The following is a 14,807-nucleotide window of genomic DNA, read 5'->3' as shown; positions in this document are numbered from 1 at the left end:
TCAAAATATTTCCTGGTCTCCGGCTACACTCAATGGTACCTGTAATGTACAGGCTGTAAAATATGCATCAGACGTTTGAACAATTTAATGTTTAAAAAATGCAATGTTAAAAAGATGTGAACTGGACTGAACCGTACTTTCATGTAGTAATATCTCGATGAAGAAATCTTATTCCACAACATTTGTCCATTGTGGTTTTGGTCAGTGACAGGTCTCAAAGCATTGGCCCCACCAGAGTCAGAAAAACTGCTACCAGATGTGAAACTGAAGTATTTATGGCTTGGCGAACAAACTGAGTCATGTTATAAGATCAGCTGAAAGTTGATTTTTTTCTGCCTGGTCATCTCAACTTCAGAGGATTGATCAACAAAATGGGTCAAAGTAAATGAAATATGTTGTAACAAATCATAGTGCATTGCAGTGAATAATATTTAGAAAAGGTAGATATTTAAACATTATAGTAGTCTCATGTGACAGGGCAACAGTGAAGGTTAAAAAAAAGTTTTTATGGTAATTTAAATTACACAAAGATATCAAATGGTAAGCAGTGCAGGGGAGGCCAACTGGGCTTCTTTGAAACCTGCACCTAAAGATTCATAACCATTCACAATGTTATAGTGAACACAATATTATGACATTAGAATGCAAATGGAAAACAAGTGGATCAACACACACTAGTCTGTTATAGGCCCCAAACACATAATAAAAGCATTTTTTTTACACCAATGGATATTTAGCTGATCAAAATGCCATGATGCTATGCACTCCGACACAGTAGGTGGCGTTATGCGCTTTTAAGGTTGGTTTGTATTCCGCAAACCAACGCATATAAATAGTAGAAGAAGAAGCTCAAAACAAAAACACATGCTGTGGTTTTAGACATAAATTCCACAGCTCGATGCAATAGTATCGTTTTGACAGAATAATATCAAACATGGCAAGTATATGGCACACAAGAGCACAAATGATTTGCTGCCATACAAGCGAGTCAACTCTTAAATATAAGTCATTGGAGTTCATGTTTTAAGACCAATATTTCGAGGAAAATGCTGACAATTGCACCAGTTTTGATATTTTGAGGACAGAGACAGTTTGGAGAGGTGATAGACGAATTACTCATGTTATGATAATGTAGGCAACAGAGTAAAGGAGCTTTAATTTGGTTAACAGTCATTTAGCCTGGCTCTGCCCTCCTACGTGCTTCCGCTCAATTTTCATTTCCCTTCAAATAAAATAGTACGAGAGTCTGGTAGGACCAGGCTAATTGTCTTTGCACTCAAGTAAACAGTTTGCATAACAAGCTGTTCAGCCATACCTGTATTCATAACCCTGCTGGAAAATGCAGGTGCCTTTGCAGCAACAGCAATGAATCACAGGAAATGTATCGGTGTAAAAATGAGTCAGGAAACCAGTAAATAGTGATGTGCTAGTGTACATGGTCATTCTCAACCTGTCGTTCCATTTCCACAAACATTGAAACTGATAGAGTTAGTGAGCCAAAAAGAACCCTTTTTAATGATGCTATGTCCCTGCTGAACAAGGCTTACCTGTTTTCTAGAGACCATATAGGCTACACGGTGACACCTTCTACTCCAGCCTTTTATCATCTTTACTTCAGCATGGAGAAAGGCAGTTCTGTTCCCCCGTGTGATAGTGGGCACTGTCATGATGCCATGAAGAATTATTGCCAAAAACCTTAGCTGGATATTTCAAAAAACATAAAAAATACACAGAAGAAGATATAAACTTCTTCCAGCACATTTCAAGGGAATATGTGCCCTTTTCTTTATTGCGTTTTTGTTATGATTTGGTTTGCTGTTTTGAATAAAATAAGTGAAAATTAAAGTTCTGTTCTATATCCCCTTTTATAGCGAATATAATTATCTATTGAGTAATATATACAATTAGAGAAAACTGCATGATGCAAAAAAAATGACAACTTTGTAAGACAAAACTGGTAAAAATATGTTTTATCTGATTATATTTAAAAAAATATGATTCACTCTGACCAGCAGGGGGCGCTCTAGGCCACCCAAATGTCTTTAGGTGCAGTGTTATACAGGGAGCAGAGAAAATACATTATATACATTAAAATCAAACATTTTATATTGGTGCTTTCTGACATTTTGATTCCACACAAATAATTTGAATTTCAGAGATTACACCAGTGTAGATCAAGTATTTTATGAAAGACATTAAAAAAAGTTAATGAAACGTGCCTGAGAGGAGACAAATATGTATGACATATTAAATATAATAGTAATTATATAATTAATTATGAAAGAATATAGAAACCACGTCATTAATGCAATCAGACATATTCTTCATAACGTTGAATAAAGATTATTATTCATCAAGTAAATAAAGGTAATCCAGTGTTTAGTGTTTATAGTCTTAGTCTTGGCCTAAAACAGATCTGGCAAAGTGCTTGACCTTATGGGACCTTTAGCAGGATGGCAGGTTGCCCATATTGGCAGTGTCAACATAACCATTCAGTGTCAGGGCCATTCCCTCTTGAATTGGCATGACAGTGTAAATGCAGGCTGTAGGCTTCTGCATAATGCTAACTGTGGATGTTGTGTAGCAGTTCCCTCTTTCTCCATTCGTCTCCTGGTCCATACCACTGCACATGTCTTCTCCTGTCCCCTCTCTCTGCAGCAGTAGCCTGTTATCATAGTCCACCCCCTTCACTTTGCTGTAGTCCTCCCCCTTGGGCAGGTGGGGGCAATCTTCGATGAGACCACACCTGGACAAAACTGGCTGCAAGAGTACCATATCCTCCTTGTTGACCCTCTGGACTTCAACATACTGTGTGGTGGGCGAATGCAGACCAGCAGGGGCGTGTTTGTGTCCGATGTTGGAGATGTTTACATTGCTCCGGGTTTGGACCTGTGTCTGGGGATGGACATGATTTTGCTTGTTGCTCAAGCAGAAGTCCATGTAGCTCAATCCAAGAGCGTCCTTGGTGCCAGGCTGGGTGAGGAAAGACGATATGGAGAGGGAATGCTGTTTGGCCATCTCCAGTGAGCTCTGCTTGTCCAGTGGGTTTGAGCCATATTGAGGCAGTGGAGAATACAAAGAAGGCCAGGTCTTCACCCTCCCACTGGAAATGTCTGGGCTGATAGCTTCCTCCTTCCGGTCCTTTTGGCGGATCTGTTTCTCTATCAGACTGCCATCCCGATTTGTTTGCCTCTCTTCTTTTGCCTCTCTGCACTTATCCAGCAGCAGAGTGTGGCTGTCGCAGCTGCCCCGGCCTGAGTCGCTATCTGATCTGGAGCTCTCATATTTAAGGCCGCCGTCAAGTAGATCGTTGCTCTCCTCCAGCATCAGCTCCTGCTCCTTAACCTCAAAGAACTCCACCACCAGCATGTCCTCGTATTTAGATGGTGAGGCCTCAGGAAAATTTGGCACCACCAGAGCGCTGAAGAACTCGTCAGACTTGCCATTCTACACACACAGAGGAAAACTTGTTTACAGAAATGCAGTAATGCAATCAGTTAATATTTGCAGAGTTACGTTATAGATCAGAATCATTTTTCACACTTTGCTTCTTTACCTTGAGAAGCTGTTTATCAAATCCTTTAATTTTAGGACCAGGAACTGGCGGCAGAATGCAGTGCTTCAGTCTTCACACATAGGAGAAAAGAGATATATGTCAGAGATGTAGTATAAAATTATAAATATGAGAAGAAATAAAAATCAACATTTCTCTTGCTGTGTATTAAAAATGCTGTTTATAAGGTTAAGTGTGACATCTTCTGGAGATATTAAACAGCTTTCGGAGCATGTAACGTATTCATATTACAAAAAAAAAACATTGGACACACAAACTGTAATTATGGTTTTACCTGTGAGTGTTCATGTGCAGCAACCATGTGAGGATGAGGAAGATGAAGGCAGAAAAGGCTGCAACGAGGATCCACATTGACTTCTCTCGAGGGAAATCTGCAACACACATCACAACAACTTGAGTGTCTAATGATTTATTTCTTCCTAATGTTATTGGATTATGAAGTTTAATGCATATTTATGAAGATAATACATAATTATTTCTATTCCATCACTGCAGTCAGACTAAAGTTAGCCTAGCTTAGCATACAGAGAGGAAACAGGGCGAACAGCTAGTCTGGTTCTGACAAGAAAACAATTAAGTGTATTTCCCAAAGACAGTAAATGTAATGTACAGTATGTGTAGTGTGTAGTGTCCTGTAATGTAGGTAGAGAAGGCTAGAAGCGTTTATTGATATAGCATTTTTTTTTTAAAGCAATTAAAAGGTGCTTTACACAAATAATGAAACTATTTGAATATCTAAAAAAAAAAAGGGTTATTCAGATATAGTTAAGACACAGAAACACACTGAAGTATTAGAATAGAGTCTTACAGTCAGGAACATTGATGTAGGAAGTGGAACTCCATTCACTCCAAAAGCCGTGATCGGGTTTACAGCGCACCTCAACGAGATATTTCCCACCTGAGCGCAGGCTGAAAATGTTAAACATCTTCTGCTGGCCTGCAAGGTGCATCTGGAAATACAACACACACAATAACCACACTGTGAGCAGATATGCACAGTCCAGTCTGGCGTTCAATTTGTGTTTCAGCTTTTCATCGTTTGGTAGTATTCAATAGTTTATTTTCTTGCAGTGTTGTAGTAAGTTGATCGTTATTTGGTATTGTTATTTAAGTTAATTTAAGAAGTTATAAATGCTTTTTTTTAATAAGGAATCTTCAGGCCCTGGGTGATTTGGGCTTTGTTTGCAGACAGATGAAGAAGGGTTTGGGCACAGGAAACTTAATAGTTTTTTATATCAGGGCAAGAGAGGATGTAAAAAACATTGTTGTTTTAACTGTTTGATTGTTGGAAAGGAAGAAAAATAAAAGCAAAAAAGGAATTATTTGGCTGGACAATGGACTTGCATAATCCTCAGGACTAGTTCATTAGCTTGATTACAAGAACATTTTAACCATTGGTTCACTCCCTGTAATGAGTAACAGGTTACGCACCTCCCAGTCATCCTCCTCCTCCAGCCTGACGCGGAGCTCGTAGATAAGGGTGATCCAACCGGAGCGGGTGTCAGCTTTATGTGGTGGTTCCCATGACACCCGGAGGAAGGGCCAGCCCTTATCCTCCATTACAGCCACTTTCAGCTTCTCTGGAGGATTAGGCTTGACTGGAGAGGAAGAGAGGAAACGTGAATAAGAGAGGATGTGTTTTCTTCGTTAGAGAGTTAAAGGAGGAGGATAAAATAGATTGAATAATTTCCCTAAGCAGGCATGGGAGGATGGGAGTGTTTCATGTCATAACTACCAAAACAATGTTCTTGATCATCTTTAAAATATGCTAAACTAAGTTGCAAATCATGGAAATCTAATACCTTGCACTTTTATCATAATGTAAGTGTGTTGCCTAGTTTCTTATTATCCTGAGCATTTAGGAAACAGTATGAGAGGTGTCTTGTGCTGTGTGCAAATACTCTGGCTCATGTCCAAGTGAAATTGAAGAGATGCCAATAATACGGCTAAGAGGGACAATGACTTCCGTGTTGGTAAATACTTGGTACCGCTAAATAACTTAAACTTAACTGCTTTCCATTGCGTCATTACTACTGGTGTTTCATGGAAATAATAAGCTTCTTTCAGCAGTTTGTAAGCCATTCAGAAGCTGAGCACACGTAATATTATCCAAGGGTTTTAATAGTCTTCATATTATTTCCTTATCCTTTAAACCTAACAATACAATCTTTAAAACTACTATAAAATGTAGTAATCTTATTATGACTATATGATGTTCATGAGCTTTTTTTCTTATTTAATGTTGCATTGAAAAGTGGGGACTAAGAGGATTTTTGTGTGATTGTGTGAGTCTATTCTTTTTTTTACATAATAATTCCAGTATTTTTTTAAATAAGGCTCTCTTTTAAGACTCTTTTTTTGAGTTACTCATGAGGATATTCACAAAAAAGACATTTGTAACATGTATACCTATTTGTTGTGACGGTTTCAAATAATTTGAGAGAAAATCCTATATCATATCAAACCCAAGTAGCCGTGTGTGTGTGTGTGTGTGTGTGTGTGTGTGTGTGTGTGTGTGTGTGTGTGTGTGTGTGTGTGTGTGTGTGTGTGTGTGTGTTTGAGATAAATGTTAATATTTAGGCTTTAAGTTATGTTCATTGGCAACACACGGTTAGTTATTGTAAGTTAAGACAAAGGCAGATAACAGAATCATATCAGTGCAGCTATTAGAGACGAGAGTTAGAGGTGCACTTTGAGATAAGCAGCCTCAAGGGCAACAAGGGTTACATTAAGCTTTTTTATTATTTTATGAACAAGACAACATGCGTTTGTATTTAGCAACATGACACAATGGGACTTGTCTAACCCTTGCCTTTGTTCATTCAATATTAATATAATATATTCATAGTACAGCTTCCCAGTATTTATATTTAATCAGATGAAATGAAAAGGTTGAAATTATTCGAAATGTTCATTCCCAAGAGGAGAGAAAAACCAGCAGTGTGTTTGTTAGCTAATCTCTCAGTGCTCAACCCAACTTGTCTGGGGCTTCCAACCTAAAAGCCCATTTGTTTCTACTTTTAGCTCACAAATATATACATATTTAATAAAAAAAAAAGGGCTAAGTAATTTCCTAAAACAGCAGGCCGTCGTAGACTTCAAAAAACATCACTCGAGGTAGTAAAAATAGAAAACGTGTTTGTGGTAACATGTCAGTGCTACAGTGGGGCTCTTTCGTCCGTTTATATTGTTTCTCCTTTAATGTTACTCAAATACTCTAGGTTTCGACTGTAAATGTCAACCATTTACTGTAAAGATAATGACCTTCAGTGCTTGAGACTGAATGGCGGGTGAGTGCTCAGATCGCCTTGTCCCCGGTGTTCCACTAAGCAGCTGCGTGTGTTAGAATACACTTTATTATTCCTATGGGCACAATGTGTCTAGAACGAACATCACAATAGCAAACAGAACGTATATCCTCACCAATATAAACCACATCTATGTCCACTGGATCGGAGAAGGCCCTTCCCAGAGCGTTGGCAGCCACCACGCTGATGTTGTAGTTGACCCAGATGGACGTGTCGTTCTTGTTGAAGAAGCAGGAGTTCTCTCCAGCTGTGTGGTAGTCGGGACACTCGTACACTGTCTCGGAGCTGTAAGAGAGGCAGGGGAGCAGCATGTCATCGCATGTGTATCGTACTGCACGGTCACATTTCCAAAGAACAGCATGCATTCTTTATGCTACATTTACTAATATGATATTTGTACTATATTGCACTGTTACATTTCCGAAGAACAGCATGCAATCTTCATGCTATGTTTGCATGAGTATGTTCAGGACAAGATGAGACACTAAGAGAGGGTGATTGCAAGATAAATAGAAAGATAAAACTAGAAGAAAAATGTTCTGAGCCACTAACAGCAGCCTCAGCCTTGCCAGAAAAACAAAACAAAACCCTATCTGCAGATTCTAAAATGAAAATGAGCTGATTAGTAACTTCAGGAAGTCTTGACATTTTTGACCAAGTTTTTTTTAAATATAATTTCTCTTAACATGACCAACATCAATGCCTTTGAGTCTTCTTTGTGACATTGAAGAGCAGAATCGAGTTGCATGTTGACTGTTTGTTCTGTCGACTTTGTGGTGCCTTTCGTACTGAGTAGTTTCATTCTGTTGAACACTGTAGGCTCCCTTTTGATGAGCTGATATTACTTACTCACACCGATCACTTTTTGCATTGCTTAGATAAGAAAATCCATTTTTATCTTTTAAGTCAGATCCTTATATCTCAACCACTTTTCAATAAAAAGTGACGCAATACAAGTGATGTATTTTCTGTTTGGTCTACAACCTCAACTTCTCCAGGTCGGTGGCAGGGGTAGGCAATTATCCCAAAAAAGTTTGGGATAAAACGGCTCCAAGGCATACTGTTACTTTGACTTAATGTATAACGTATCATGATAAACAGCACTTTAATTAAGATAAAGGTATCTTGTCTGACAAGTATGCTAATCTAACAGACTGCTGCTGTATATTGAGCACTAAGACATGAGTGGCACTGATATTGTCATTTTACTGGCAAATTCCCAAAAATGTTTAACTACTCTTTAAATGCATATAATATATAGTATCTCATATAAAGAATATTTTACACAAGTATATTTTATGCCTCTAACATTTTCCAACCAGACATTTTTCTTTTTGTTTCCAAACCTCCTCCTTCATTGGCCTGCCCTCAGTCTCTTTTACTACAAGAAGATGGCTAATTATTGCTTGTACAAGGTTGAACACCATCACAAACAGCTACTATATTATTTTCTGCAATCTTTATCCTCTTTCACCTGGGTGATCATGTCAATGCTCAATCCACCACTAATTTCTATACTGACGTTAAGCTTATCTTTAGTTTCATAGTAATGTGATGTCCTCATATTTGCTTTACGCTCAAAGCCCTTTATACTTAAATCAAACCAGCTTGTCCTTGTTTGCCCCTACATTAGACCTCTATGATGAACAAGCCATCTGGCTCATCCTGCTCCACCAATCGGAATGTAACAAAATGACTGCGTGAAACCTGAAGCCACTCACTTTTCTTTGCGATAATACAGGGCGTAGGTAGTTGGCAGACCCCCATCAGAGCCTGGCTCCCACCAGCATGTAAACGTCTCTTTTTCAGGAGAACGACATCTAGTCAGTGCGGGCTTCTCTGGTGGGTTGTAGCCTAAAGACAGACAGGAAAACGAAAGTAAATACTAGATTAGATAGATGGGAATGATGTGATATACTAAACAAATCCACAGATAAACAGTAGTTGTGCATATGACCTCCTAAATGTTCTGCTCTGGCTGCTTGCTTATAAGATACTAAGCTATGTTTCAAGTCTGATTACATCCAAACACTTACTTTTTTCCTTTGCGTGCACTGTAAAAAGCAGCATCAACAAAAAGAGGACTTCCATGACGTTCTTCATCATGGCACCACAACCCCTTGGCTGTTCAGAGAAAACAGAAAAACAAAGACGGTTGAGAAGGGGACCTGCTGATCTCTGCTATTGACAAACTCGTGACCCACAATGTTTGACAACGTCTTACACACTAGTGGATCTGTACATCTTGTATTGAGTCACAACATGCTTGCAAGACAAAGGACTGCCCACTGTGGTTAGACATTTATCACACATCCTGATTGCACATGTCTTCAACAGACATGATAACGATTGCAATGTCACAAAATCTGGTTACAGAACCGTAAATAATGTGATGAAGTGAAAGAAAATCTCCTCCAAATATCCTATGTACTAGGGATTAAAAAAAACATCATCTCTGTTTCTGTCTACCAGGACCAGCTGGCACATGCAGCGTGACCGATTGCGTAACCTGACTTCAGGCTTTTGCCTCAACGACCGAAACAAACACAGCGGGAGGCTGGTTTTCCCCGACTCCCGTTTGCAATTCCCTAGACATGTGTGGAGAATTCCCAATGCACCAATAGGGCGGGCAAGCAGGGAGGGAGATGATACAGAGGGTAAACAGATAGGAGAGCTGATGTTGCATACGATGTTAGAAAGCATTCATCCCTCACATGCTCTCTCCCTTCCTTCTGATTACTGATGAGAATGTGATGCTGTCCCTTGATGAACTTACATATTAAATTGAGAGGCTACTTGACTTGGTCTAGTCCATCAAAGCCAGGAGACAGCTAAACACGCAAGGTACAATTCACACATTATGACTCCAAAATTATCTGCCTTCCCACATCCAGTCAGTTACGATATAAACCTCAGAGCCATCACATCACTAGCCCTCAGAATAGCCAATGACACCGATCGCTCCCTTAATCAACATTACATATTACTACCATCTGGTCACAGATACAGGAGCTTTTCCCCTCTGCAAAAGCAACCATGAGTAATCGTCATTGAGAGCTGGGATAGATGAATGCATACATAAAGAGTGTGTGGGCATTTGTGTTGTACTGGCCCTGCGAAGCTCAGAATGGTCAAGAATGTTATTTAATGAAACATAGTTAAGTTGAAATAAAGGTTGTCAGATTAGGTCTTTCATGCGATCAGATTTTCATGGCCGAGGGCATCTATGGTATTATCACCATTCCTAGAGATCGGTTGGAAAAATAAAATAATGCTATCAGTCAAATGCACCTTTTTTGTTTACTCTATTATGGAAAAGAAAATATTTATAATTAAAAAACTAGTTTATGAAGGACGTGTATTATTCACATGATATCTATACTTCATTTTTAAATATGACGTTCATGGTCAAAACTGGTGTTTTGTAGCACCCTTAAAATAAATGACTTTTCACAAGACCCCCAAAGCATTACCTCCACGCTAAGTAAAGCTTGAAGGGACATTTCAGGGGGATAAAATGTGAACTACACATTGTATTTCTAAAATTATCAACAAAACTCTGCCGTGTGTTTCTGAGTCAATTTGACAGAAATACAGGTTGCAATAATGGTCAGGTTTCATTCTTTTGTGGTAGCATTGTAAGGCTGCACCCTTCATTATTATCTTATAGACTTTCGGCAAGGAACTTTTACCAATTCTTCTGTATGGTACTTTTTTATAATAACTCCTTTAGGAACTGGTAATTGGCATTAAGGTTAAGGCATTGGATTAGCTTCCTGCTGCATTTAGACTTCTTGCGTCAACAGTAGTCCAAACAGAATAAGCTGCTAAGCTAGGAAGGCCCTGGTTAACTGTGAGAAGCTCTTGCCTGACAGATAATCCTGGTCCATTTTTACCATGTGCTTATATACTGTATATCCATCCATGTTTATGGTCTTCATAGAAAGACTTGTGCTTAACTTTGGGATCACAAGATAAAATCACAGATACACAATTAAAGAATGATATAGAAGAGCAAATATCATATAACTACTTTTGTTAAATGTCTCATGGAACAATCTCAGATGTGAACCTGCGTCATCTATTGATTCCCTACATTAAATAGTGTACCAAAACATTAACAAAAATCTGAAATTAGTCAGTCATGTCAACTAGAGGCTAAGACCTAAATCCAGACTTGTGAATATCAATGATTTACTATTTCTCTTAATTAGCTGCTTCTCAGTTTCAAAAGGGGAGGAGAGGACGTGTCAAATGACATGTTGAGTTGAAAAATGTGAGCAGTGAAGCAAGATGATCCCCTCTGGGCAGAGTTGTACTACTACCCACCTTTGCAAAGGTGATTAATTCATGCTCTGCGACACACAGCTGAGCGTGGCAGTATCAGTCTGGTTTCTAAGAACTTAGATCTTTCTTTGTGAAGGTTAAAGTAAAACATTTGAAGATTTTATTCAAATATAGGTCTGTTGAGTTACTATTTATAGCTGAATCACGTATTACAATGGTGCTGATGAAAGCCCTTGCATTTACATATTAAGAACTGGGTATCTGTGTCGACATTCTTAGGTAAACCACAATTTGTGGTTTCTTGGAATTTATATCCAACACCACACCCCTATGTACTGCTTACAGCTATGTATGCCGCCCAAAAAGAATTAAGATTGTAACTTTAGAGAAACAAAGTACACAATACCTCCTCAATGATTTACTGCAGGGTCATGTATTTCAGTTTTATATTGATCCATTCTTTACATAAAGTCACATGAAATAAGTTAAAGGGGCAGCTGTATGAAAAATCTCCTTTTCTTCAGGGCTTACTGTAAGGGAACTGATGGTTCCTTTTGTATCAGTCATCCCATCAGAAAATAGCGATACTGTACACTGCATTTTTCTTTACTTGAACATGAACTGGAGTAATTTTTCAAACTTGCAATCACTCAACCTGTTTTCATTACAAAGCGTTGACCTTTATCCCTGCACTGCACAACACTTCCCAGTAGTGTACCAACCGGTTTGATAGCCAAACCAATCCGTTTCTAGGAATACGTTTTCTTTATAAGGGTAGTCAAGGGCGGAGAGAAACAGAAAACAAGTCGTAGCACTTCAACAGTTAATTATAAAGGGAACAAAGCTTTTGATCTATTGTCACCCTCAGGACCGGCTTAGTCATAAAGATCATGCATACTACAAGATCCCAGTTTAAAATCCATCCATGTCCTTTTTTTGTTCTGTAAAATACAATTTCCCCTCTAAGACATTGGACTTCACTGTACAAGCAGGGTTCAAAATATACAGACACTTAGCTTAAAGTCACATAATGTGATCCTGCACACACATGCATAGGCAGTGCACATTATGGTTGTGCTTACTTACACACAAACAACCATTTGCGTGTGTCTGCTGCATACAGGAATTAACCGCTCCCACTGTAAAGGTAAAATAATAAAGACACACATTTTGTCACCTATTGTGGTTCCCGTAACGACACCACTGTTCCATGTTGTTGTGAACGCGTAGACTGTGCAAATGGTACTTCCTTTATCCTGACCCCTCCTGTGTATTTGACGCACTTACTCAGGAGTAACAACAAAAAAAAAAGGCTTCAAGGACAGCAGACAATACAGCCTACGCTATCTGCAGCAACAATGAACTACTTTTATTGGAAGGGAAGACATAGGATAGCATAATAAAGGAACAAACTATGATACCAATATTTATCGTGTTCCACTACAGCAAGACATGTTATTTCTCTTGACAGAGATGGGGTACAAGGAATAGACTCAACCATGGGCTTAATAACCTCATTACTTAACTCCATCTGGTTTATCCTAGAGAAATTAGGTGAAAAAGCAAGGCTGTGTCTGTACATTTGAGATGTCGAATTATACTTGTTTTGTCACCTAGTTGAAAAAAGAATAAGGAGAGTGCATAAGTCAGAAACTGCCTTTAATAAAGAGCAGTACTCATAAAGATGTGAAGAGAAGTTATTATCATGAGTAACCACTTATTTTGCCAATTACCAAACTAAAACTGAAAAATGTACCATTTTAAACATGAATAAATCATTGGAATAGACGAGCAAGCATTTTGATTGAAAGGCACAATAAATGTACTGATCAAAAAGTATACTAGATGGATTTTATTATTCATTCAGGCATTGTGACCTTAAAATTAAAGCTAGCATTATGCTATGACACTAAAGCCCCGGAGCAGGACTAACCATGGAAAAAGAAAGTAAGCTGCAGGCACCTACAGTTCTAATCCAGTATTGAACCTGGTGCTGTACTGGCCGTCGGCCCCCTTCAGCTTTTCATGACCAGAAGATCATGATCCTAGAAATCCCATTAAACGGCTGCCACAACATCATCATCATCATCATCATCATCATCATCATCATCATCATCATCATCATCATCATCATCATCCTCCTCCTCCTCCTCCTAGCTGGAGGAAATAACCTGCTGATCAGAGTGCTCTCAACCAGCTCATCCAGAGCGCCATGAAAGTATGCGGTAACTGATTTAGAGTTAAATTGTTTTAATGTGCTATTAAAAATAATATGTATAAGAATGTACCCGATATGAGTTGTCAGTAATACAGATTAAGTATGATCCTTTTAGATTGTGCTTTGCTATGGATAAAATCACTTCAATGACTCACATGATCTGAAAACATTCTCAAGGATTAACATCCGAGAACGAATTGTACTTTTAATCCCTATTTTAGTTAATGTTTAACATTTTATGGAGGACCTTTTGACTAATGACTGACTAGTATTCAAAGTCCTGCATTTAAAATGTTTTTCAAAAGTAAAAATTATGTATTAAGTACTCATCATGCAGATTGGCCCATTTCGGAATAATATATTATATGTTTTGATTATAATTATTGATGCATTATTGTGTTTTTCAAAACTGGAAATGATGCAGCCAGTTTAGATTATTTCGAATACTGCAGGGTAACTTGTGAATTTACTCCAGGTGTAACTAAAGTCTTGTTTAAGTGTTGATTATCTTTCAAATCATTGATACAAATCAAAGTAACTAAAGGTATTACTTTAATGTAGTGGACTAAAAGTACACTATACACCTCAGAATTGTAGTGAAGTGGAAGTAAAAAATAGCAAAACATTGAAATACCAAAGTAAAGTACAAGTCTGTAAAAATTGTACTTGAGTAAATCTACTTAGTTACTTTACGCCACTGGGTGAAATTGACGGAACATCGAAACACTAAAACATAACCCTGACCCATAACCATCAGCTGTATCTGAATCTGATCTCCACTGCCGTTGTTCCCTGTCTCACTTCACACCGATGCTAGAATCTTTGATGAGAAGTTAAAAGTTATTTGTTACCAGCCGCTGAGAGGTGGTTTCAGTCTCGGTGCATTAGCCGTGGTGACTCCTCTGCCGGCTCCCGTAACAGCAGACTAACCGACTTGTGTAACCGGTTTACCGGGATGACAGCAGGCGAGGACACATGCATAACCCGCAGCTCAGCCGTTAGCCGGCGAAGAAATCCCCGTATCCTCACCGAGGTTGTTTGATCCATAGGGAGGGCGGGGCACAGAAGCCCAGCCCCACGTGTTCACCCCGCCCCTTACATGGGTTTCTGCGGAGCCGGGTTAGAGAGTTGCCCGAAGTCAAAGAGGGTAAGACCGGCTGCAGGAGCTCACATCCTCGATCCTGAAAAGCGTATCAATTGGTAACACACTTATCGGTAAATCAATTTTAAAAAATTGAAGAAATTAAATTAATATGTAAACAGAGCGTTGTAGTATTCTAACAGTTTGGTCAAATATACATAAAGTTAGTTGTTGGTGAGGCCTTTCTTAAAAATAACAATTGAAAATGCAAATGGAAAAGGATTTTGCTTTTAAAGGATACAGTTATATAATAACATATCATTTTTTAATATTATATTA

The 14,807-nt window shown here is 38.6% G+C and overlaps 1 protein-coding gene across 1 annotated transcript; it reads right to left on the bottom strand.

The window, feature by feature from the left end:
* Nucleotides 1-1,955: 1,955 nt before the first annotated feature.
* On the bottom strand, nucleotides 1,956-14,422 carry prlra (prolactin receptor a). Its single transcript, XM_063889054.1, has 9 exons — nucleotides 14,239-14,422; nucleotides 8,919-9,006; nucleotides 8,604-8,736; nucleotides 6,998-7,167; nucleotides 5,006-5,172; nucleotides 4,383-4,524; nucleotides 3,849-3,945; nucleotides 3,557-3,626; nucleotides 1,956-3,447 (listed from the first exon to the last, which is right to left on the bottom strand). The coding sequence occupies exons 2-9, from the start codon at nucleotides 8,986-8,988 to the stop codon at nucleotides 2,446-2,448; spliced, it is 1,851 nt and encodes a 616-aa protein (XP_063745124.1). The 5' UTR covers nucleotides 8,989-9,006; nucleotides 14,239-14,422; the 3' UTR covers nucleotides 1,956-2,445.
* Between the last annotated feature and the right edge of the window lie 385 nt (nucleotides 14,423-14,807).

The sequence above is a fragment of the Eleginops maclovinus genome, chromosome 8 (genome assembly GCF_036324505.1).
Source record: "Eleginops maclovinus isolate JMC-PN-2008 ecotype Puerto Natales chromosome 8, JC_Emac_rtc_rv5, whole genome shotgun sequence".
Taxonomy (NCBI): Eukaryota; Metazoa; Chordata; class Actinopteri; order Perciformes; family Eleginopidae; genus Eleginops; species Eleginops maclovinus.
The sequence above is the reverse complement of the archived record's forward strand: the minus strand, read 5'-3'. Positions and strand labels throughout refer to the sequence as shown.